This window comes from Lactuca saligna, chromosome 2 (genome assembly GCF_052625555.1).
Source record: "Lactuca saligna cultivar CGN05327 chromosome 2, ASM5262555v1, whole genome shotgun sequence".
Lineage (NCBI taxonomy): Eukaryota > Viridiplantae > Streptophyta > Magnoliopsida > Asterales > Asteraceae > Lactuca > Lactuca saligna.
In genome coordinates, this window is record NC_136418.1 from 3,928,595 (window position 1) to 3,956,388 (window position 27,794).

Below are 27,794 nucleotides of genomic sequence, written 5' to 3' on the forward strand. Positions count from 1 at the left end.
AACAGTATAGAGAGAATGATTGAAATTCATGTCTTATGACTATACGATATCTTGAGAATGGAGGAATATATAATCCCTTATCTAGAGGACACGCTATTTGATAAGATCAGAGTTGACAGCGGCTTTTGAAAGCTACGATTGCTGATCAGGTTCTGAAGTTATACGGAAAATAGTTATTAGACTTATCCAAGTGGGAGACTGTTGGATTAGTGTCTAAGTCCATAACTATTTTGGTATGTACTTGACCCGATTATGAGCATGGTCCTTTTGGGTTGCCTTCACCATAGCAATATGTAGGATGATTTAAGGAGAGAAAGGTTTAAATATGATTTATTAATATATTATGAGAATAATATATTAAAGGAGAAATCATATTGTTTAATTAATATTAGTCAAGAATTAATTGTTAATTAATTTTGTGGCTAAAAGAGATTAATTAAACTTAGGGGACTGGACTGCAATTATTGGATAATTGAGTTATTGGGCTAAGGAATGCTAAAGGAACAAGGGGTGAACGAAATTGATGGAAGCCCATCATATTTTCGTCCATGGCCTTATCCAGAAGGTTCCATGGGCTGCTTAGAGTTTAAGTTGTCCATTAGGGTTTTGACTGAAACCCTAGCAGCCCACACAAGTATATAAAGGACCCCTTAGGCCCCAAAAACGTGAACAACTAATTCTCTAGGGTTTCCAGCCATTTTTGGTGCCTCCCCTCTCTTCCCTCTTCATCCATGTTGCTTAGTGGTGTTTGTGACTCCATTAGAGGTGCAGCATTTGAGGCACTAAGCTTTTGAAGCCAATTCAAGCAAGGGATTGATTGTTATTACTATATAACAATTAAAGGTAATTCTATAAACCCTAATTCAGTTCATAATATGTTAGATCTAAGTTTATTAGTCTTGGATTCAAAGCATGTACAATAGAGAAACCTAGATCCAAGCATTAGGGTTTTGTATGAGCACATAGGATTGTTATTATGCTTAAAACCCATCAACATCTCTATCAATTGTGCTCGAAAGTGAGCAACAACCTCCTCCTAAAGGATCTCCTTAATCCTATCCTGGGACACTTCTGGCCCATCCTAGCTACTAGCTCCCGTTCCAATCTGGATCCTGCCTAAAATTGTCTCGTCATTACCATACTAAAAATAAACTAGGGATATATCAGATAAAACACATATCATACTAGGGTACCAACTCCTAACAAGCCCTAGGTGTCATGATTTCACTGCTACACGTATGGGTCCTATGCTTTCAGTAGTACGGGACCATACTACCTTCCATACCTCCATGTATTTGTCTCAAGGATCATCACAACAACCCCAAAATACACACTAGAATATGCATACACCCAATCCTCACTCCCTAGAGGAATGCTAAACATCATGAAACTGGCTGGCTGACCCCACATAACTCGTCCATGAAACTTCCATCAACCCTGCAGCACCCGTGTAAAATATTTGATCCTACCCTAAGCCCTTCATCAAACAAGAACATGAAATAAGTTCACACCAAACATTCTCAGGCTATAGAATCTTAGTTATGTACAACTATAATGCATACACAAAGCAACTACAATAATGATCAATTCCATATAAAGAAGAACCCTAGGCTATCAGGCATCATAAAATCAGACAATTCTATCATGTAATTCCTGAAGATCCCTAGCCTATCATTAACATGTTGTTCTAACATATCACACGATCAAATAACAGTATGGTAATTTGGGGTCTACTTACTGGCTCCGACTGATCGTACACATTGCATCCTCTTTGATTATTTTGAAAACAATTTGAAAATTTTTATTTTCTTTTAAAAAAAATCTTTTTCCTTAGCTTAAGACTGGATTTACATGAGTGTCCCTCCAATTCACTCAAACCAAGGCTCTGATACCAACTTGTAACATCCATAATAATCATGAAAATTTTAAACTTTTTAAATACAACCCAAATCCATAAAGTGTTTACAAAATAGTTTTCAAAACATTTCCGACATCAGAGTTTTTCAAAATCATAAAGTATAACAAGAGGATATGTACGATCATGCATTCGCCATCCCGCAGTCATCCAAAGTATCTGAAACAGAACCTAAAACTATAATCCAATGCTTAGTGAGTTCCCCTAAAGTACAAACACACAAACAAATACCATATACAATAACAACATGCAATGTGTCCACGACTAAAAGACTGATTACCCCTGAGCCTACAACATAATTGTTCATTTTGAAATTAATTGCTATAAAAGGACAGAAAAAAGGGAAAATTGGAATTTTAGGTCATTCCGCGGAGGGTATAGGTAACTCCGCATAGACCCTATGCGAGCGACCTATCCCCTCTGCGGAATGGATCTTCATCATTTCAATTAAATATTAGGTCGTTTCGCAGAGGGCATAGGTCACTCTGCGGAGCGCCCTCTACGGGATGACATATCCCCTCCGCGGAATGTATCTTCACCATTACAATTCCATTTGCGCCTATTTGTAGGTTAGTTCAACCATTTCAATTCCATTTGCGCCTATTTGCAAGTTATGAACTGCATATTCATACCATTTTAATCCTAAATCTAAGCAATACGAAAAGGGAAACATTAATCTAAAGAACGTGAAAACGGATTACCTGGGAGTCGTATCCATCGGCGAAAATGTTGGGGAAATGCCGATCCATTTGCTGTCATCGGAAAATGTTGTCCGACGGAGGGTTTCAGTCGATGTCGGAAGAAAGGGCTGCTGACGAGGGTTGTTGTCGATTTCGATGCGAAAACGCAGAAAAGCAGATTGAAGTCAAGGGACTAGACTGGGGACCAAAGTGGAGACCCGATTTTACAATGAGAGGAGGGGCAAATTTACAAAAATACTTTGATTTCGCGGAGCATTCGTCAGTCCTCGGAGCCCATAGAGGGGAGCTCCGCCAAACGTATGTAAATTTTTGTTTTTTGTGACTAAATTTTGAAAAAAAAACGAAAAAAAATATCTATATAATGTATTTTCCTTTAAAAATAATAGAGTAAGTTACACGAATGGTCCCTATGGTTTAGGATAATTTGTGCGTTTGGTCCATAACTTATTTTTTTAATATGGAAGATCCTTTCTATTTATTTTTGTTACGCGTTTGGTCCCTGTCTTACCTAAAAAGACTATTTTTCACTCGATTTGTTAATTTATTTAAATAAACACAATGCTAACCCCAACCCCTTCACCTCATCTTACCTATCTCATCATTTTTCTCTATTTAAATTATAGTCTTTTTAGGTAAGATAGGGACCAAACGCGTAACAAAAACAAGCAGTAGGAACCAAGCGCGTAACAAAAACAAATAGTAGGGACCTTCCGAGTTCAAAAAATAAGTTAGGGACCAAACGTGAAAATTATCTCAAACCATAGGGACCATTCGTGTAATTTACTCAAAATAATATCACCAGTCAAGAATTGCCGCGTACGCGTCACCAGTCAAGAATTTCTGACGGCAAGTGGAGCCACCACAATGGTCACCATTGGCCATGGGAATGGTCTTTGGCTCAAGGGAGTGGTAGACTCTACTTCATCTTCAGCTTTGAGACCTCGACTCCCTTGGTCTTATACACTTGGTCTTATGCACTTACATCGCTTTTTATTTTCTTTCTCTTTTCTTCACACTGCCGCCTCCTCGCTCCAAATCCTTTGACCGGTTCCAAGAAGCCTCCATCGCCACCCTCTTTCTTCCCCATAGCCACTGCCGCCGCCCCCCTCCTTCCCCGCAGTAACGGTAAGTATTCTGATGGTTTTAACTCATCGATTTCAGTGTTTTGCGTGATCGATTTCTGGAATTTCTAATATTTTGCTTTTTGGTCAATAATTGAAGTGAATTTCCATTTTTTTAGACAATTTCTGATCTTTTGCTTTTGATCGATTTCCACAGTTTCTATTTTTTAGGTAACTGAAGGCAATTTCTGATCATGTCAACCTGACTCGTGAAGCCAGAGGAAGAACAAAAAGGAGAGATGATTTGATCTTTATAAGAGATTTTGTTTTAAAGTCAAACGCTTAGTTTTGATGTGGATGCAAAAGCTTTTTAATAATCAATTGCTGATTACAAAAACTTTGTACTAATAGATACTACAAATGGAATGAAGTTTGCTCTAGAGTTTGCCGAGAAATCCATACACACAAAAAAAAAAACATTTCTAGTTGTTTTGATGTTCAAAATCAAGCTATAGCTTTTATTTTTGAAAAAAGGAAGGGGTAGTTTTTAGGGTAAAGGGTCAGTGTTCACTAACAATGAGTTCTGTTATTTATTCACTGCTGGAGATGACCAGTAACAATGACCCTATGTATTCTTTTCCTTCCTCTAACCAATACCCTTACACTAACCCTATTACTCCTCCAACGTATCCTTCAAATTACCAGTACCCATCTGGAGCATACTACCTACCACCTCCCCGAACTGCAGTACCCTTTCCTGCACCATATGAACGGCACCACGTCATGGGTATGGACCCTTCAGCACGGGCATTCGTTGGTGCTTGGTATCCTTCTTGCGGGTATTGTGCGCCCATAATGGAGATCGATGTTCATATCAAGAAAGAAACCTTGAAGATCGTGCCCGATCAAGAAGATCCTGAAAAATTTCTTGTTGAATTCACTTTTGATGCCTTTGTTGCTTGCAGGTAAGATCTTTCTTCTTATATATGTATAAACCTTGAAGATCATTGCAATTTTTTTTTTTTGTAAACATCTTTCCGGTTATGAACCTTGTAGATATTTACTCTGTTTTATGTAGTGTGAACCGACTGATAATATATGTGTATGATAATCGGTTTTATGTTGTTCTCCTCGCAGCATTACCCTCTCTGTCTTTGAAGAATTAGGGGAGGACATGAGTCCAACAATAGAAGACCTGCTTCCATCAATTACAGTGGATTTCCCACAAGGTTTTGGCCAGAAATTCAGACAAAAGTCCGGGACTGGAATTGACCTTAGACTATATCGGGTAAATGATTACACAGAGGTGTACCATTTACAAATTAAGGCACAAGAAAGTCGATGCATATCAGAAGATGGAAGTATTATTAGTGGAATTACTATTTCCCAATTTACTCTAGCAGAGTTTGAGAAGGAGAAGGATGAATGCCAGGTTAGGGTTACAAGCCCGTTCTTAAAGGTGAACAATGTGGAGTATGATATCGGTGGATGTGGTATTTATTTTTGGAATGATCCTGGTGAACAATATCGTAAAATTGGGAAGTTATTGGTTTCTAATATAAAAATTGGGATGGGGAGTAGTGGTACGATTGTATTTAAGGGAAGTTATGATGATAGGGAAGTTGCTGTGAAAAGGATTGTGAAGGAACATTATGATGTTGCAATGAACGAGATTGCAAATCTGAATGCATGTGATTGGCATCCTAATATTGTTAGGTATTATGGTGTGGAGAAGGATCAAGATTTTGTTTATGTTGCTCTTGAGAAGTGTGTATGTAGCTTACATGATTTGATATTGTCACATGGTAATTTGGGTGTGCAATTGGAACCCACAACAGATGTTTTTAAGGATTTGAAATTGTGGAAGCCTAATGGGTATCCTTCATCTACTTTGTTGAATTTAATGAGGTTAGACCTTTTTTTTTTTTTTTTTTTCTTCCAGTTAAGTGATATCTGGTTAAATGATGATTAAAAGATATGTGATAAAATGATCGAAAACATGGGAAAATGGAAGGAAATAACTAAGGGGTGAATGCAAGAAATAGCGATGTACTTTTTTTTTTGTTATATTAGCTTACTTTCTTTTCTTTCTATTTCAACATTGTACTTTCGTTTTTTTCTTATTAGTACATTGTTCTTTAAAAGATTTACCCAGTTATAGTATTGTACTTTACATTTTCTTTATTAAGACATTGTTCTTTGAAAAAACTACTTTGTTGTAGCAGTGAAAATTGCTTTGTATTTAACATTGCTATAATTTGGTAAAATTTTCAAAAGTACAATGTTGTAATAGCATGAAACGAAAATAGGATGTTATATCAAACAAATAGATGAAAATACATTGCTATTTCGTGCATTTAATCCAAAGTAAATCAAACAATGGTCTAATCTGTTAAGTAAGTCTCATTTCCCTAAATCTCTATTAAGTCGTTCTTTCTCTATTAAGTAAAATAGACATACTCATATATGGATTAATTACCATATCAATCCATGCTCTCATCAAGTCAAATAGAACCAGTAACTTATCTTGTAGCCTTTTGGGGGCGATAGGTGCAACATTTCTAGAATTTATTTTAAACTCATTATATCTTTATGGCAAATGTGAATTTCAGGGACACGGTTAGAGGACTTGCCCATTTACATGAACTTAAAATCATTCATCGTGACTTAAAGCCCCAAAATGTCTTAATACAAAAATATACTTATATCTGTGCGATGGTCTCAGATATGGGTATTAGCAGACGCCTAGCTGCAGATAAATCTTCATTAACCAAAAGCACAACTGGTAAGTTTTCTTTATCATTATGATACATTACTTTTGCTAATATTTGAATGGAAAAAATAGAAACTGCAATATAGTTTCTAATTTATGGCATTATATTTTTTTTTCTTATTACAGTATTATACTTTCAGATTATTCTTTATTAAAGCATTGCACTTTAGAAAATTTACCCATACTAGTGATGAGATTGGAATTATTACGGCATGGCACAAATTAACATGTTTTTATGCTATGTCCTTCTCCACATAGGACGTACATGTGTGATATCATACCGACGTAGCAAAAAATTGTAATGTTTTATTATAAAAAACTGTCAATATTAGCCATGAAAGAAATATAGCTAAGATGAGAGAGAAAGGACAGGTTTTTGTAAAATTAAATATAAATTTCATTTGATATGTCGATTTCATCAACGATGATCTAAAACGCATCCTATATGGGCAGTTTCTTAACTATAAATTATATGACACGTCGGTAGTTGTGTAACATGTGGCACATCATCGTAATTGTAATCTCATTGCTGTGATGGGTATGTAAAGTGAAATTCTCTGATGAGGAATAATCAGTGTTGTAATGAGAAAAAATTGGAAAGTGTATTGTTATGTCTTGTATATCTTAAATAACTGTAGGGATCAAAAAAAAAATTTTAATCTTTATTTAATTTTCGTTTAGGGAGCACCGGGTGGAAAGCACCCGAACGACTACGGAATGAAAGACAAAGGCGTTCTGGGGATTTATTCAGTCTTGGGTGTCTGTTTTCCTTCTGTATCACTGGTGGTAAACACCCGTATGGTGATGCAATTGAGCGTGATATAAATATTTTGAACGGAAAGAGATATCTATCATCCGTAGAAAAGATTCCGGAAGCCTTTGATCTTATCTCTCGTCTCCTAGATCCTGATGCAGAATCCAGGTATGATTTTGTATTGAATTCTTTCCAACAAACATGATAAAGTATGGTGAACGTGGTTTAAATATCAAAAATACCATTTATTTTAATGATTGCATTAAAATAAACATGTTGACTGATTGCATGTTTTAATGATTTGAAATTGCATTTATTTTATTATTGGCAAAATACAGAAAAGTCATTTAAACTTTTTTATAACTATTTATTGTTGATAAACATGTTGACTGATTGCATGTTTTCTTTATCCTCGGTACTCTATTTTGATGTGGCAAAGCGCAAAATACTAAAACGTCACAACGTACTTTCATCATCTTATTGATTTAATCACTCAACTGAGTAAACTATTATATTATTTGAACGTTATTAAAACCATTTTTTTTCTTGTTACTCTGTTTTTGATATGGCAAAGGCCAAAATTTGAAAAAACACCATGCAGTTTAACCATTTTTAGCTACTGATCTATTATTATAGTTATCGTAAAGAATAAACAGTTCAGCAGCTAAACTTAAAAAATGGTAAAAGTACTTTTTGTGTTTCTGTATTTTGCCTCTTTTGAAAACCGCTGACTGGGAAAAATGATTAAAAAGGTATAATTAATGGCTTATTTACTACAAAAAATTGTCCAGCAGCTAAATCGATAAAATGGTGGCAGTACATTCGTTTTTTCTTCCTTTTGCCTTTTTACAATACCAGTAATCAAGAGAAATGTTTTTTTTAAATGGTCAAACTGTATAGTTTTTTAATTACCACAGAAACTAGTTAATTCACCAAATCGATTCAGCTTTTTCTGTATTTTCGCTTTTTCTAAAACCCGGTAAACACAAAAAATGAACTTTATGAAAGGTCAAAAAATGTACAGCGATTTGATTACTACATATGATTTATTAAAGGACCAAATCAATTAAATGGTGAAAATATGTTTGGTTTTCCTATATTTTGCCTTTCTTCAAGACCAGGTACCCTGAAAATGTGCTTTTTTGAATAGTCAGATGAAGTATAATGGTTTAATCACTAGAGAAACCTGTTAAGTAACTAAATTGATGAAATCGCTGAAGTCCATTGTGCTTTTCTGTATTTTACTCTTTCGTTTTCAAGAGATTACACATGTGCGTTTTTTCTTATTCAGGCCAAAAGCCACAGAAGTATACAACCACCCTCTATTCTGGGACCCTGAAAAACGTATCTCCTTCCTTCGTGACTCAAGTGACCACGTAGAACTAGAAGACCCTGGTTCTAATCTCCTAAAATCACTCAAACACATCAAGCATTACAAGGACTGGAACCAAAAATTAGACAAAACACTCTTCACAGACATCGAGCGTTGGAGAGTGTACAACTATAACAACGTACGTTGTTTATTACGAGCCATAAGAAACATATATGGTCACTATGGAAATCTCTCAAAAGAGTCGCAAAGTTTGTTTAGGAAGGACCCCACAGAAATCGATGGATATTTTAGCAGCCTGTTTCCAAAACTTGTTATGGATGTGTATAAAGTTTTGAAAAAGAATGGTGTGGAAGGTGAGATTCATGATAAGTATTATAAACAATATCAGTTTTAAGTTTTATATTTGCGGAAAATGTCAATGTACTTTATATCCTGCCCTTAGGCTAAATGTTGTAGATAGCAATGTATTTTTATTAATTTGTGTATTGTAACATTGTAATTCTTATTTCTTTATGTTACTTTCATTTTTTTAGTAAGGCTTTGTATTTGAAATGTATCCAATATTAGCATTCTACTTTTGTTTTTTATTAGGACATTATATATTGAGTATTCTACCTAATTGTAACAAGCAAATCCATTTTGTATTTAAATCAGTTGCTATATTTTTGCTAGATTGATATAATACAATGTTTTATTTTATATTTGAATCGGTTGCTATATTTGGGCTATGTATCTTGTTTGTTTATTGCTATTATCAACAAATATGGAAGTACACTGCTATTAGGGATTAAAAGTTGTAAGTAAGTTGCTATTATGAGTATAAGAATGTAAATATGCTGATATTACAAGTTACATATTGCTAATATCCAAAAGAAAATGCTATTACATTGCTATTATAGGTAAAAAAATGTAAATATATTGTTATTTTGAATAGATAATAGGCTTTTGCCATAAAAGTCCTTAAGTTTGTTAGTTTTATGCGGTTTTTCCCTGTAAAGATTTTGTGTGGTACTGCCTAACATTTGGGTCGTTTCTCTCACATTAGCCATTTAGCGGATCAAGGAACAGTCATTTGGCAACACTCCCTCTCATTAGAAATGAGACTATAAAAAAGGGTCCCTTGTTGGGTTTTATTCAAAAATACTCTAATTATAGTGACATAATTAACAGCAAAAGCATTTTTATTTAAATAAATTAAAACCATTTTAACCCACCAATGATCTTTTGCAAGATTTAGAAAGATAAAGACAAAAAAAGAAAGAAAAGTGTTACAACCTTTGAAGACTTTGATTCTCATGGGAGATTGGAGTTGATGAAGTGTGGCATGAAACTTCAAGGTAAAGTTATCCATAAATATCCACCAACAATAAATCAACTTAATAAGATGCTAGTCTTCTTCTTGTAATAAAAGAATTTCTTAAGTTCTTAAGACAAAGAAACTAGTTTTCCTTAAAAGAGAGTTTTCAAGTATCGTTTGTGTCTTTATGTTTTTGACACTTTAAGAGACAAAAACTAGAGAGAATATAAAGACGGGAAGCACCAAATTTCATGGGTTTTAGCTAGTAAAAGAAGAGATACATGCATGCATTTTAATCATCTTAATCCAAGTCCTTACTCATTGAGTATTGATGCTTTAATACACCATACATCTAACAAGAAAAGGCTACAAGTGTAATGTTGTGATATTTCTTCGAGCTTCATGTTGTTTGTGGGTTGCATCATCTGGTTAAACCTGAGAATCACAACAAAGAAAGAGCTGACGTTAGTCGTTGTCCGGGAGGGGGTCTCGAAACAAGACTCTGACGGTCTAGTTAGTAAGTGTATGGGGGAATTAGGGTTTTGTATTAGTTAGAGAGAGAGAGAGAGAGATCCCTTCTTCTGGAGAAGAAGGGTCCTTTATAACTATCGTCCAGGGAGCATGTCCTTGACAACACCTTTTGTCTTGTTTGGATTGTTAGGACGTGGAGGCGTCCTATTGGTGGGCCATGCACCAGTAGTGGTTATCTACCATTGATAGCAGAGTTATTGAGAAGCGGCGCTTTGAGCGCTACTATAATGCTTTGTATCGAATAAATTCCTAATTCAAGGCTGTTTCCCGAGGATCAGTTATCCTAACGCTTAGGTCCTTTGCAAAAGGTGAGATCTAGACTCACTTGGGTGCGAGTAATGTAATTGAGGTGATCTGGGTGTTTGGTTTTTGTTTTGCAGCCTGGTGGTATTTCGGTAAAGTGTCAGTTCGGGCTTTTATGGAAATTGGATTTTTGTTCGGAAGGTCTTTAGGCCGGTATGAGTTGATAGAAGTGTAGAGCTTCTCGTTACCTTTTCGTAGATATAAGGATCGCCAGAACGGACCTATAATGAAGAAGTTATGGCATTCGGAAGATTGGTGAAATTAGGGTTTCACCAGGTACGCGGGGCGTACACAAGTGTACGTATATCATACTAGTGTTGAGGCCAGTACGCGTGGCGTACAATGATGTACGATGGGCGTACTAAGCAATTGGATCTCGAGTGCTCTAAGGAGTACGTTGGGTGTAACGCCCGAGAGTTAGGATAAACGTTAAGGGGATAATAATAATAAATATTTATTTTATCAAATAATTAAAATCCTCAAATATGATAAATTTTCTTCGTATGCGTATGCGTTACAGGTTATATAAATACTTATTTATTATATACATGTTATGTGAACAAATATTATGGGTATATAATATTTGTATAAATCTTGTTATAAACTTATCGAAAAGTGATAAAATAACGTTTTTAAATAGAAGATTATTTAGGATAAAAAATCTTAACGAAAATTATAACGATTGTAAAATCTCAAACTATATAAGACGTATTTTGTTTAAATACATTTAAGGGTGAACCCAAGTAGTGAAACGATAATTTTTCCGTTATACCTGTTTTTCGATAATAATTGACCGAGTACTTTTTACGACGTTAGTTATTGATTATAAATTTGGATAAGATTTTATTATAAAGGGTATAATGATTTTATTAATAAATAGTTAAGGGGTTATAGTGTAATTTGAATGATATATTGTGTTAATACAAGAATAACTAAGGGGTCATAAATGTAACTATAATTGATTTGTGAATTGCAATCCAAAATACGATGTAAGAAATATAAGAAAGGTCATACATGTTTTATTAATTAAAAATAACATGTGTTGTTTAAATATATGATCGTACAACTTATTTAATAAAAAGGTATATGTGTTTTGTTTTTCTATTGACTCTTTATACGTGTCAATAATTTTAAATGAGTAAGCATTTTAAACCGTACGAAAGACAAGAGATAGGCGGTTTGAATTCTAGTATAAATAGCAACATCTAGAATTGATTTCATATATTAACGAAAGTCTTTCAAGAAATTATTTTTGAATATCACTTCACATATTAGATATTTTAGGCAATATAATAAGTTGACAAGCAATGTTGTGCTTGGACCCATAATAAGAGTTAGTTTTTACTAACTAGTTAGGTGAGTGCATAGTTACTTTCATCTTACACATAGATATGAAGTATTTAATATAAATTACGTGTTATGTATGCATATTATCTGTTTTATTGATATCTATGTTGGATGAACAAAATATACATGTTTTATTCGATTTAAAATATATACGTATTTTATACCTATAATTATGATGAGTAAAGATGGGTAGATTAGAGATAAGATGAGAGATGAAAGATGAGATGAATGATGACAGATGAGAGATGAAAGATGATATAGATCATGAGAGGTAAAAGATGATGAGAAGCGATGACCCAAGCTGTAACACTCTAAATTTTCAGACAAAATTTTTCATTTTAAAAGTTTCACACAAAACATAGTTTAAAATTTCTCATGCCAAAACTGAATTTTCCCAAACACAAAACATCTGAAATTGTTTTTCAAAAATCCCAGAATCCACATAAACACAAATCATCAAGTTGGTGTGTACAATCATGCCGACGCCTTCCCGCGATCCTGAGATGTACCTAAAACACATTTTACACAAAAACTGTAAGCATGAAGCTTAGTGAGTTCCCCAAAATACCACATATACAAATAATTAGCCTCTCATGGCTATGTATCGATAAGGACACTCCGGTCATAAGTCTCAAAGAGGACCCTCTGGTCTCATGTCTCGGTATGGACCCTTCGGTCATATGTCTTAGTGAAGACCCTCCGGTCTTAGGGCTCGGTATGGACCCTCCGGTCATGTGTGTCAGTGAAGACCCTACGGTCTCACGACTCGGTATGGACCCTCTGTTCATAACTCAATATATGTATAGGATAATGTAATAGCACAAATCACAAGTACAGAAAGCACAATAACACATATCTCAGTATAAGCAAATAGGACCCTCGGGTTAATAACATGAATAAGACCCTCCGGTTACACATAGATTACCACACATGTAAGTATAGTGAGAGGACTCACCTCGCAAGTAAATCAAGTAATCCTTATCCCGAACTGCCAGTCTAGTCTCCGCCTAACATATGTCACATATAACTCTAATTAATAAATGACATGAACAACCCTTAAAATGTTAGACCAAGTTTCTCTACTAAACCTCAGGAGAGTAACAAACCATTTATCCCCTCAAAAGTCCACATCTTGACCAAAACCCTAAAAGTCAAACAAAGTCAACATCCAGCGCGTATGTTGGGCATACATCCCTCTACGCTGGGCGTACAACTAGCCATGCATGCATCGGGGTGGCTTAGTGCTACGTGGCGCATAGCTGAGAGTACGCACAACATACTCCCTAGACTTCCTCTTTTCATTCTGTTGATTTTAATCCATTAAGATAGTTGCTACCACTACATATATGGGCTGAATAAGGTCCATTACTCCATAAAGTTGGTGACTTTAAGCCTTAGCAAGGCTGGACAAGTCAAAAAATCATAAACTCTAATCCTCTAATCACAAAGGTCCACATATCTCATGCATAGAGAGATCTTGATGACCAAGATCTCATTTTTATGAACCTAAACGTCTAAAAACACCTACAAGGACAGGAGCTATGCTCTGTAGTTCATCAAACTCATAAAGCTTCAGGCTTGGGACATAATGAAGGGTTTTGAGCATTCTAACACTCCTAAGGTGTACATGCAACCCTAAATACCTTGCATCTATGTTTTCTCTATTATACATGCAAACTTTCATTTTCCAAGGTATTACCCTAGCGAGCATACAAAACTTTGATACTTGGGTAATAAAGCAAGTTAGATAACATACGTTTTGTTGTAGCTTGTTGCTTGGAGCTTTAAGAGCCTAGCACCAATAATGTGAATGCCTCAAGTGGAATCACAAATCACCACTAACACTTGGATACTTGGAAGAGGACTCTCTAGCTCACAAAAGTCGGCCACACTCTTGTATATACTCTAAGTGGCAATTTCTTGAACCAAAGGGCTTCTTATATAGTGTGGTTACATTAGGGTTACACCATGTAAACCCTAATGTGCATGACTTTCCACATTCCTCATGATCCTTGGGTTTTAACCTTCATGGAGTATCCATGGGTCACCACATGGGTTAAGCCCAACAAAAGGAATCATGGATCATTACCCCACATTATAAGAATGAATGATTTACACAATCAATCCCAATATATTTAATTAGTTTTTTTATCACAAAATTAATTCCAAATTAATTCTTGATCAATACTAATTAAATAATATGATTTCATATTAATATATTATAACTTATAATATATTAATAGATCATAAATATCCTCTTCACAAAAATCCAAATTGTTCTGGTGAAGTGCAACCCAAATGGACCATGCCAACCAGGTCAAGTACATACCAAATATAGTTATGGACTTAGACACCTTATACAACAATCTCCCACTTGGATAACTCTAATAACTATAGTTGCAAGTATAACTTCAGGAACCGACCAGTAATCGTAGCTCTTAAAACCTTGTTGAACTAAGACGCGTCATTTTAGACAAGTGATCAAATAATCCTCTGTTCTCAAGATATCAACAAGACAAATACATGGAACAACGTCATGCTTATTATCCAACAGTTTGTTTTCCGATTTCCGATTTGTTTGACATAGAACTTAATCAAACACATCAATTGAGTTCTGAATGGTCCGGACACATAAGTGAAAACAAAATCATCGAGGGGCCCAAGATATCGATTTTAATCTTCTAAGGACTAAATGTAATACATAAACTTCGACTCATATGCCTGTACTAACTATTCGTTAAATCATACACAACAGCATGTTTTATAACATCAAGTTACTGATGCGTGTTCGTATTATCAATGCAAAACCAACTCATAGTCAAAAACTCATATCTCTTGGTTTGAAGACTTACATGATATTATCGTCTCACGATCACTCGAGATAAATTCCATGAAGTGATACAAGTGAGCATGGGTCTAATCCAATACTCATAACTTATGAGCACTCATGAATGTCATAGAAATGTTTAAACATTTCAGACAATCTACAAGCCAAATTCATGAAAATCTTAATTCAATACCTACTTCCAAAGTATGATCGACTGTAGACAGTTCGAATAATCTTATTATTCTGGAAGTCAAAACATGCCAAAATTGAAACGATAGTAAATAAGTGGCACAAGATAGTAGCTTTACTCATAAATAAACAATTTTTATTTATTCATCAAATGTTAATTACATTTTTATCTATTACAAGTTTCAGAAATAATTATCTAATCATTAAAACTAATATCCTCTTTCAACCCGATGTGCCTCGCATGTTGCAAATGCTTAACCCTATTCAGTCCCTTCGTGGGGGAATCTGTTGGGTTCTCTTCTGATGATACCCTCTTTTCCACAAGGAGTCCTTCTATATCGTGTCTTATGAAGTGATATTTTCTGTCAATGTGTCTGGATCTGCCATGATGTGAAAACCCGAAGTTTGCTCCATCGCCGTAACCCGTTTCCGTCCATAAAATTCGTCTTTTTCGAATTGTTTCCGTTTAAGTTTTAAATTAAGTCATTATTGCTGAGACTTCTATTATGACTTAATGGGTGCCAAAATACGTTAGAAACTCAAGAAAACACCCCAATTTAGTAATTGGAAAATTTTAGTTTTGACCATATCGGGTTACAACAACTTTTATCGGGTGCGGCCAAAAGCCCCGTTTAACATCAGTATCGGGTAAAATTCTACCCTGTATCAAACTTTAAGCATATATAAAGTTGAGAGAGCCTCATTTGAAGCCTTTTCCACTCTCTTTCTACTCTCTCTCCTCAATCCAAGTTCTAGGTCCAAAAATCATCAAATTCAAGCTCCAAATCTTCAAGGTAACTATCCTAGTTCATAGTATAACATCTTTAGCCTTCAAATTCATGTTCAAATCATGGAATAGGACAATAAACATGTGTTTATGGCCCTGGAACAGCCTTAGGCCGTGAACACATGCAATTGGGGTTTTTGAGCCTTAAAACCCTTCCAAACCACCTTTAGAGCTTAGATATGACTTAGGGGCTTACCATATTGGACTTATAACACCTTGAACTCATCATTTAGGGAGTAAACATGAGTTTACAGCCCAAGCACATGCTTGGACCGTAAACACCATTTCTTGGGTAGTAAACTCCTTTTTAGGTGTTAAGATGCCACTTAAACACCTCCTAAGCCTTGGAATAAAGTCTAGAAGCAACCACAAACGAGTTAGAGGCCTTAAACTTGATGAAAACCACCCCCATAGGAGCTTACGGCCGTAAACCCCCCAAGTATGGGTTCCTGGGCCGTAAACTCCTATAATTTAGTCAAATGATGCCCTAAATTCATCCCAAGGCTTATATATTGGGCTAGAAACTCTTGTGATTGACCTAGGACCACCAAAACACATTAAGTCATGGAACATAAGAGTTTACGGCCATAAACTCCTAGTTTACTACCATAAACTCCTCAAATGGTCCTTAGGATGTTCAAAACCCATTCCAATGCCTTAAAACCAAGCCTAGCATTAACCCTCAAATGTTATAAGGCCATTTAGCACCCTAGAGCACCCCACCATGATTTTACGACCATAAACTCATGGGGAGTGGGTCCTTAGGGCCGTAAAATGTCTTATGAGTTTACTCTTGAAGAGTAAACTCCATATCCAAGCTACATACGTCCATAGATGTCACCCGGGTCACTCCAAACACTTGAAATTAAGTGTTTTCGCAACTAGAAGTGTATATCCTCAACTAATTAGTAGTTCAAAGCCTAATTAGATACAAATTTGTATCTTTTCATATTACATAGGAACCTCGCACGTGTTCAAGCCCCGAACTGACATTTAGCATCCAAACCGACACATTCCGCGACTGGTGAGTTCATACCCCTACTCTTTTTCCGTGTTTTTCAAATGTTTTCAGGGGGTATACAAGCAAAAGTACAAGGAAATCTTGTACTTCAACTTATTATTTTCCGTTCAAATGTTTCATATTTTGTAAGTTTTTAATATCGAAAACCGTATTAACCAATAGTTCGAATTGCAGAGTTAACTTTCTGACTAAATGTAGATTCCTTTATAAAGTGTTATAATTTATGTTACATTTTATAGTTTGCAAAAGGAATCATACTAATCATAAACTAGGACTAATACTAATAGGATACGCCCTCGGATAGTAACAGAACGAATACGAAAGTACAGTTAAGAACAGAGTGAATACGAAAGTACAGTTAGGAATAGAACGAATACGAATACGAAAGATGAATACGAAAGAACGTCTTTGGATGGCACTAAGACTTTGGAAATACAGTTAGTGTACGCCTTGAGTGTCACCAGAGTTTCGGAAATAATTCGAAAGTACGCCTCTGGACATCGATTGAGTTTCGAAAACACACGCCTTTGGATGTCGACAGAGCTTCGGAAATACGTCTAAAGTACGCTTTTGGAAGTCACCAGAGCATCGAATATACAGTCAATGTACGTTTCTGAGTGTATCCAAATATTCAAAAATACGGCTAAGTATGATAGATATTTGACATTCGTGTATAGGATAACTAAGATATCAGAATACCTAACTAATACTACAAGTATGGTAAATATTAGTACATTGTGTAACGAATGAATAACTAAACTATTAGGAAAATAAGGGATTTTCCTGGGATAACATAACGGCATCGTAATCGAATTATGTAACGAATAGATAACTAAACTATTAGGAAAATAAGGGAATTTCCTGGGATAACATAACTACTCATAATCAAATTGTGTAACGAATGATAACTAAAGGGTTTTTATAAGAAAATATGGGATTTTTTTGGATAACAACTTTTTCAGAAAACCAAAGGAAACTCATTATTTTTCAAAAATGAACCGCTTATGAACTCACCAACTTTATGCTGATTTTCAAACTGCTTGTATTCTCAGGTCCACATTAGACAGGTACCTAGCGATCCTTTTGGCGAAGACGGAGTACGTAGAAGACTCGTCTTATCTTTTGTTCATATATTGTAACAACAGCAAAATTCAGGTCAAAATTTAAACTTTTATAAAACCGTAATTGATTATACTAAGTGGTAAATATCGTAACAAGGTTTTCATACATATAAAGAACACAAAAATCCGACTTATAACGAGGAAGTTATAACCATTCTAAAATTCCCGACAAAACCGGCAACACCGATTAAAACGGAAAACGCGAAGTTTCAATACGATAGCATTTAGCCTTAGGTATCTAAATAAAAGTTATAGATAACATCAAACCGTGAGCGTACATAAAAAGAACGTCCAAATCTGACTTCGTATGAGGAAGTTATGATTTTTCCAAGGTTCGGGTATAGCAGTAGACAACTAAAAACTCGAAATAGAGCTCGAGATACTTTTGACCAAAACAACCTAAATGAGAATCGAAGGTCTCAACATTAGTAGCGCAACAGCGAAAAGTCTGACGAAAACGGACATCGGATGAAGAAGTTATGGATTTTATACGGACTTTTCGTGTCCCGGCCCGTTAAAAATAAATAATTAAAAATAAATTCAGAATTTGCCGATGAAGTCTAAACGAGAGTTGTAGATCATGTTTTTAGCTACGCGTGCATATAAAGAACGTCGAAAATGGAGCTCGTATGCGAAAGTTATGGATTTTACAAGTTCGGGGTCCAAAATCCGAGGCTGTCAGGCCCCCACGACGTGGCCCAGCTTGGCCGCGACCCGGCAAGCGACTGAGGGCGTCCAATCAACGGAAGGGGATAGAACTTGCTCCCCACGACGTGGCCAAACCTAGCCACGACGTGGCACTCAAAAATACACCCTATAAATAGAACTCTTGGGGTGCCGGGTTTAGGTGCTCCATTCTTCCCTCTCTCGTACTGAAACTCTGCGGTTAAGCTCCCGAAGCCCTCCCAAAGCCCCGGTTTTCACACACTAGTTCCGAAGGAAGGTTCTACTCTCCCGAGATTTCTGAGATTCCCGAGAATCCCGAGGAAAATCGACTTTCACGAGCCGAAGTTCTGCTCGATTTTCTTCTCGTTTTCCCCAATCAATCAAGTGAGTTCATACCCTTATAATCTACACTTTCAAATGTTTTGTAAATGCTTTTATACACTTTTAAGGGGGGGGGGAATACAAGTAAACACACGACTAAAATCGTGTGAAACACCGATCTTTTGCTATACTTTTCATACTGTTGTTTTAACTATCTTATGAAGTTATTATGATGCAAAACACCTCACAACACAGCTTTACCCTCTTGGGATACAATATGTTTATATATAGAAATATGTTTTATTTATACGTTTACATACAAATACATCATATCAGGGGTAACATTCTTTACTAAATCATTTTATGCATTCAAAGAACTTATGATTTATGCTTTGTCAAACATTGTGAAAGAAGTTAAACTTTGCATACAAACTACTACTTTAATACAGACTTAGTTGAGAATCCATGAGTCGTGTATATCTTCAAACGTTACTTTCTTTATTAGAAAATAATGCTGCAAGTCCTGTCTATAACCAGAGTCTCCCGTTCGGAGAACGTGTCAAATGTGTATAGATCTATACGGGAAGTCATGATCCCGCGCCCTGACTGTTAGCTACAGTCCGTCTTTTGGGGTGACAGTTGTCATAACGCTACGACGCCTGAAGAACGTCGCTACAGGCATATTATGTTTAGTATGGTTATAAAACTCATCGGATATACAATTATTATGGTATTATGCTTTTATGAACGAGTAGTCATTAAAACTATTCTTCATCTAATAAATGCGATCTTCGTATAGCTTTACTATGTAAAACTATGACACAGCTTACAAGCACGTCGCTTGCTTGCGATTTTCGGTCTTAGAGACTGCCAGTTATGTCAGGAAAATAAGGGTTTTCCTGTATACAAACCAAACAACTAATAGGAAAATAAGGGATTTTCTCGGTACAATTAGTTGCAATTTACATCACGAACATTCATATGCATTTCATACTTTTATAAGAAAATAAGGGTTTTTCTTGGAAAACACAACAAATCATATCTCAACTATTAGGGAAAATATGGGATTTTCTAGATCTAATACATTCATTTTCAACACAACGAATCATAACTCTTTACAATTGAAATACTGCGTTTTCTGGAAAACATCATGAACTTTCGAATGGCGTACATTCTCTCAAAACACTACTTATGAACTCACCAACTTAAATGTTGACACTTTTTCTTTGAAATAACTTGTATTCTCAGGAAACCGCTAGACCAGGTAGCAACTACTTCTGAAGACTAACGCACTGGCGTTAGTAACATATTTTGGATCACCATTTTGTATTTGATTTCTTTTGCAAACATGTAACATCTACAATCATGTAAACTTTTCAAATATATTTATATTATGGTGGTGTGTACTTTCCTTTCTATGAACTGTTATGATACTGAATATGACGTCCTCCGCCCCCGAACGATTCCGCCGTTCTGGTTTGGGGGTGTGACAGATTGGTATCAGAGCATTGTTTATAGTGAATTAAGTATATCAAAACCATTTTGGTATGCGACTATAAACACAACTGGGCAAAAACACTCTGAGTAAGAGTCATAATTTTAAAATTAAATTTATTTAGTTTTGTAAAGTAGGCATGCATTCATTTCATATTAATAACATGGTCAGTATCATAACTAACACAATATAGAAGTATTATAAATAAGTTGTGCAGTGCAAGTATGCCTTGGGACATGTAATCGGAACTGGGAAGAATATAGCCTGATCAACTATATTTGTCCAAGAGCCGACTAACGGATGCCAAGGAGTGTCTGCAATGGACAACAAATTTAAAACTTACCAAACTTATAAACTTTAGAATCAAACATAACATTCAGAATACTATAGGAGTATTTTATGAATACGATAGTTTAACGTTGATGTCAACCTTATGTGCCTTAGTTCTAGACAATCCTTATATCCCTATTCTCGTATAAACACAATGGCTGGATTTCCACCTAGCAGGAGACCCTTACTACCCATACCAGTAGACCCTTTCACTTTAACCATCGACTAACGAAACTCGATCGATTTATCACGACAAACCCGACACTAACCCCAATTCATTTCTAGTTTCAAAACCCCGAGGTACTCATGTGAGGAGTACTATATCTTTACAACCTTCCCGTAGTATCCCCCAACAGATCATTTAGAAATACCACACATACAACAAGTCAAATCCAAGCTCAGAAACTAGGAGTGAATTCAACCATGAACTTCAGAACGTAGCTGCCCTAATGCATCGAGTGAATATGCTAACATTTAGAAGAACATAAGTAAATAAACCCAAAACCACACGATCCCGATCGATCGAAGTGATAGGCGGAGTAATGAAGGTCCGCTGAAACACACACATTAGGATCTAGATTCATAAAGGAACAAGAGGAACAAATCGACCAGAAGCACTCACGGTTGCCCGCGAGAATTGGAGTCCCAGTCAAAATGCGAATTTCGGGACGAAATTCTCTCTAACGGGGGGATAATGTAACAACAGCAAAATTCAGGTCAAAATTTAAACTTTTATAAAACCGTAATTGATTATACTAAGTGGTAAATATCGTAACAAGGTTTTAATACATATAAAGAACACAAAAATCCGATTTATAACGAGGAAGTTATAACCATTCTAAAATTCCCGACAAAACCGGCAACACCGATTAAAACAGAAAACGCGAAGTTTCAATACGATAGCATTTAGCCTTAGGTATCTAAATAAAAGTTATAGATAACATCAAACCGTGAGCGTACATAAAAAGAACGTCCAAATCTGACTTCGTATGAGGAAGTTATGATTTTTCCAAGGTTCGGGTATAGCAGTAGACAGCTAAAAACTCGAAATAGAGCTCGAGATACTTTTGACCAAAACAACCTAAATGAGAATCGAAGGTCTCAACATTAGTAGCGCAACAGCGAAAAGTCTGACGAAAACGGACATCGGATGAAGAAGTTATGGATTTTATACGGACTTTTCGTGTCCCGGCCCGTTAAAAATAAATAATTAAAAATAAATTCAGAATTTGCCGATGAAGTCTAAACGAGAGTTGTAGATCATGTTTTTAGCTACGCGTGCATATAAAGAACGTCGAAAATGGAGCTCGTATGCGAAAGTTATGGATTTTACAAGTTCGGGGTCCAAAATCCGAGGCTGTCAGGCCCCCACGACGTGGCCCAGCTTGGCCGCGACCCGGCAAGCGACTGAGGGCGTCCAATCAACGGAAGGGGATAGAACTTGCTCCCCACGACGTGGCCAAACCTAGCCACGACGTGGCACTCAAAAATACACCCTATAAATAGAACTCTTGGGGTGCCGGGTTTAGGTGCTCCATTCTTCCCTCTCTCGTACTGAAACTCTGCGGTTAAGCTCCCGAAGCCCTCCCGAAGCCCCGGTTTTCACACACTAGTTCCGAAGGAAGGTTCTACTCTCCCGAGATTTCTGAGATTCCCGAGAATCCCGAGGAAAATCGACTTTCACGAGCCGAAGTTCTGCTCGATTTTCTTCTCGTTTTCCCCAATCAATCAAGTGAGTTCATACCCTTATAATCTACACTTTCAAATGTTTTGTAAATGCTTTTATACACTTTTAAGGGGGGGGGGGGAATACAAGTAAACACACGACTAAAATCGTGTGAAACACCGATCTTTTGCTATACTTTTCATACTGTTGTTTTAACTATCTTATGAAGTTATTATGATGCAAAACACCTCACAACACAGCTTTACCCTCTTGGGATACAATATGTTTATATATAGAAATATGTTTTATTTATACGTTTACATACAAATACATCATATCAGGGGTAACATTCTTTACTAAATCATTTTATGCATTCAAAGAACTTATGATTTATGCTTTGTCAAACATTGTGAAAGAAGTTAAACTTTGCATACAAACTACTACTTTAATACAGACTTAGTTGAGAATCCATGAGTCGTGTATATCTTCAAACGTTACTTTCTTTATTAGAAAATAATGCTGCAAGTCCTGTCTATAACCAGAGTCTCCCGTTTGGAGAACGTGTCAAATGTGTATAGATCTATACGGGAAGTCATGATCCCGCGCCCTGACTGTTAGCTACAGTCCGTCTTTTGGGGTGACAGTTGTCATAACGCTACGACGCCTGAAGAACGTCGCTACAGGCATATTATGTTTAGTATGGTTATAAAACTCATCGGATATACAATTATTATGGTATTATGCTTTTATGAACGAGTAGTCATTAAAACTATTCTTCATCTAATAAATGCGATCTTCGTATAGCTTTACTATGTAAAACTATGACACAGCTTACAAGCACGTCGCTTGCTTGCGATTTTCGGTCTTAGAGACTGCCAGTTATGTCAGGAAAATAAGGGTTTTCCTGTATACAAACCAAACAACTAATAGGAAAATAAGGGATTTTCTCGGTACAATTAGTTGCAATTTACATCACGAACATTCATATGCATTTCATACTTTTATAAGAAAATAAGGGTTTTTCTTGGAAAACACAACAAATCATATCTCAACTATTAGGGAAAATATGGGATTTTCTAGATCTAATACATTCATTTTCAACACAACGAATCATAACTCTTTACAATTGAAATACTGCGTTTTCTGGAAAACATCATGAACTTTCGAATGGCGTACATTCTCTCAAAACACTACTTATGAACTCACCAACTTAAATGTTGACACTTTTTCTTTGAAATAACTTGTATTCTCAGGAAACCGCTAGACCAGGTAGCAACTACTTCTGAAGACTAACGCACTGGCGTTAGTAACATATTTTGGATCACCATTTTGTATTTGATTTCTTTTGCAAACATGTAACATCTACAATCATGTAAACTTTTCAAATATATTTATATTATGGTGGTGTGTACTTTCCTTTCTATGAACTGTTATGATACTGAATATGACGTCCTCCGCCCCCGAACGATTCCGCCGTTCTGGTTTGGGGGTGTGACAGATTGGTATCAGAGCATTGTTTATAGTGAATTAAGTATATCAAAACCATTTTGGTATGCGACTATAAACACAACTGGGCAAAAACACTCTGAGTAAGAGTCATAATTTTAAAATTAAATTTATTTAGTTTTGTAAAGTAGGCATGCATTCATTTCATATTAATAACATGGTCAGTATCATAACTAACACAATATAGAAGTATTATAAATAAGTTGTGCAGTGCAAGTATGCCTTGGGACATGTAATCGGAACTGGGAAGAATATAGCCTGATCAACTATATTTGTCCAAGAGCCGACTAACGGATGCCAAGGAGTGTCTGCAATGGACAACAAATTTAAAACTTACCAAACTTATAAACTTTAGAATCAAACATAACATTCAGAATACTATAGGAGTATTTTATGAATACGATAGTTTAACGTTGATGTCAACCTTATGTGCCTTAGTTCTAGACAATCCTTATATCCCTATTCTCGTATAAACACAATGGCTGGATTTCCACCTAGCAGGAGACCCTTACTACCCATACCAGTAGACCCTTTCACTTTAACCATCGACTAACGAAACTCGATCGATTTATCACGACAAACCCGACACTAACCCCAATTCATTTCTAGTTTCAAAACCCCGAGGTACTCATGTGAGGAGTACTATATCTTTACAACCTTCCCGTAGTATCCCCCAACAGATCATTTAGAAATACCACACATACAACAAGTCAAATCCAAGCTCAGAAACTAGGAGTGAATTCAACCATGAACTTCAGAACGTAGCTGCCCTAATGCATCGAGTGAATATGCTAACATTTAGAAGAACATAAGTAAATAAACCCAAAACCACACGATCCCGATCGATCGAAGTGATAGGCGGAGTAATGAAGGTCCGCTGAAACACACACATTAGGATCTAGATTCATAAAGGAACAAGAGGAACAAATCGACCAGAAGCACTCACGGTTGCCCGCGAGAATTGGAGTCCCAGTCAAAATGCGAATTTCGGGACGAAATTCTCTCTAACGGGGGGATAATGTAACAACAGCAAAATTCAGGTCAAAATTTAAACTTTTATAAAACCGTAATTGATTATACTAAGTGGTAAATATCGTAACAAGGTTTTAATACATATAAAGAACACAAAAATCCGATTTATAACGAGGAAGTTATAACCATTCTAAAATTCCCGACAAAACCGGCAACACCGATTAAAACAGAAAACGCGAAGTTTCAATACGATAGCATTTAGCCTTAGGTATCTAAATAAAAGTTATAGATAACATCAAACCGTGAGCGTACATAAAAAGAACGTCCAAATCTGACTTCGTATGAGGAAGTTATGATTTTTCCAAGGTTCGGGTATAGCAGTAGACAGCTAAAAACTCGAAATAGAGCTCGAGATACTTTTGACCAAAACAACCTAAATGAGAATCGAAGGTCTCAACATTAGTAGCGCAACAGCGAAAAGTCTGACGAAAACGGACATCGGATGAAGAAGTTATGGATTTTATACGGACTTTTCGTGTCCCGGCCCGTTAAAAATAAATAATTAAAAATAAATTCATAATTTGCCGATGAAGTCTAAACGAGAGTTGTAGATCATGTTTTTAGCTACGCGTGCATATAAAGAACGTCGAAAATGGAGCTCGTATGCGAAAGTTATGGATTTTACAAGTTCGGGGTCCAAAATCCGAGGCTGTCAGGCCCCCACGACGTGGCCCAGCTTGGCCGCGACCCGGCAAGCGACTGAGGGCGTCCAATCAACGGAAGGGGATAGAACTTGCTCCCCACGACGTGGCCAAACCTAGCCACGACGTGGCACTCAAAAATACACCCTATAAATAGAACTCTTGGGGTGCCGGGTTTAGGTGCTCCATTCTTCCCTCTCTCGTACTGAAACTCTGCGGTTAAGCTCCCGAAGCCCTCCCGAAGCCCCGGTTTTCACACACTAGTTCCGAAGGAAGGTTCTACTCTCCCGAGATTTCTGAGATTCCCGAGAATCCCGAGGAAAATCGACTTTCACGAGCCGAAGTTCTGCTCGATTTTCTTCTCGTTTTCCCCAATCAATCAAGTGAGTTCATACCCTTATAATCTACACTTTCAAATGTTTTGTAAATGCTTTTATACACTTTTAAGGGGGGGGGGGGGAATACAAGTAAACACACGACTAAAATCGTGTGAAACACCGATCTTTTGCTATACTTTTCATACTGTTGTTTTAACTATCTTATGAAGTTATTATGATGCAAAACACCTCACAACACAGCTTTACCCTCTTGGGATACAATATGTTTATATATAGAAATATGTTTTATTTATACGTTTACATACAAATACATCATATCAGGGGTAACATTCTTTACTAAATCATTTTATGCATTCAAAGAACTTATGATTTATGCTTTGTCAAACATTGTGAAAGAAGTTAAACTTTGCATACAAACTACTACTTTAATACAGACTTAGTTGAGAATCCATGAGTCGTGTATATCTTCAAACGTTACTTTCTTTATTAGAAAATAATGCTGCAAGTCCTGTCTATAACCAGAGTCTCCCGTTCGGAGAACGTGTCAAATGTGTATAGATCTATACGGGAAGTCATGATCCCGCGCCCTGACTGTTAGCTACAGTCCGTCTTTTGGGGTGACAGTTGTCATAACGCTACGACGCCTGAAGAACGTCGCTACAGGCATATTATGTTTAGTATGGTTATAAAACTCATCGGATATACAATTATTATGGTATTATGCTTTTATGAACGAGTAGTCATTAAAACTATTCTTCATCTAATAAATGCGATCTTCGTATAGCTTTACTATGTAAAACTATGACACAGCTTACAAGCACGTCGCTTGCTTGCGATTTTCGGTCTTAGAGACTGCCAGTTATGTCAGGAAAATAAGGGTTTTCCTGTATACAAACCAAACAACTAATAGGAAAATAAGGGATTTTCTCGGTACAATTAGTTGCAATTTACATCACGAACATTCATATGCATTTCATACTTTTATAAGAAAATAAGGGTTTTTCTTGGAAAACACAACAAATCATATCTCAACTATTAGGGAAAATATGGGATTTTCTAGATCTAATACATTCATTTTCAACACAACGAATCATAACTCTTTACAATTGAAATACTGCGTTTTCTGGAAAACATCATGAACTTTCGAATGGCGTACATTCTCTCAAAACACTACTTATGAACTCACCAACTTAAATGTTGACACTTTTTCTTTGAAATAACTTGTATTCTCAGGAAACCGCTAGACCAGGTAGCAACTACTTCTGAAGACTAACGCACTGGCGTTAGTAACATATTTTGGATCACCATTTTGTATTTGATTTCTTTTGCAAACATGTAACATCTACAATCATGTAAACTTTTCAAATATATTTATATTATGGTGGTGTGTACTTTCCTTTCTATGAACTGTTATGATACTGAATATGACGTCCTCCGCCCCCGAACGATTCCGCCGTTCTGGTTTGGGGGTGTGACAGATTGGTATCAGAGCATTGTTTATAGTGAATTAAGTATATCAAAACCATTTTGGTATGCGACTATAAACACAACTGGGCAAAAACACTCTGAGTAAGAGTCATAATTTTAAAATTAAATTTATTTAGTTTTGTAAAGTAGGCATGCATTCATTTCATATTAATAACATGGTCAGTATCATAACTAACACAATATAGAAGTATTATAAATAAGTTGTGCAGTGCAAGTATGCCTTGGGACATGTAATCGGAACTGGGAAGAATATAGCCTGATCAACTATATTTGTCCAAGAGCCGACTAACGGATGCCAAGGAGTGTCTGCAATGGACAACAAATTTAAAACTTACCAAACTTATAAACTTT

At 36.1% G+C, this 27,794-nt stretch overlaps 1 protein-coding gene across 1 annotated transcript; it reads left to right on the forward strand.

Annotated features, from left to right (window-relative positions):
* Window positions 1–3,478: 3,478 nt before the first annotated feature.
* On the forward strand, window positions 3,479–9,073 carry LOC145030590 (serine/threonine-protein kinase/endoribonuclease IRE1b-like). Its single transcript, XM_078978960.1, has 6 exons — window positions 3,479–3,741; window positions 3,895–4,642; window positions 4,815–5,585; window positions 6,290–6,462; window positions 7,132–7,372; window positions 8,496–9,073. Exons 2-6 carry the CDS (start codon window positions 4,254–4,256, stop codon window positions 8,929–8,931), a joined length of 2,010 nt encoding a protein of 669 aa, XP_078835086.1. The 5' UTR covers window positions 3,479–3,741; window positions 3,895–4,253; the 3' UTR covers window positions 8,932–9,073.
* Window positions 9,074–27,794: the final 18,721 nt, after the last annotated feature.

Coding starts and splice junctions, on each gene's coding strand:
- LOC145030590 (XM_078978960.1), top strand. CDS start 4,254: ATGAGTTCTGTTATTTATTCACTGCTGGAGATGACCAGTAACAATGAC. Junction 6,463..7,131: donor ATTAACCAAAAGCACAACTG/GTAAGTTTTCTT, acceptor ATTTTCGTTTAG/GGAGCACCGGGTGGAAAGCA. Junction 7,373..8,495: donor GATCCTGATGCAGAATCCAG/GTATGATTTTGT, acceptor TTTCTTATTCAG/GCCAAAAGCCACAGAAGTAT.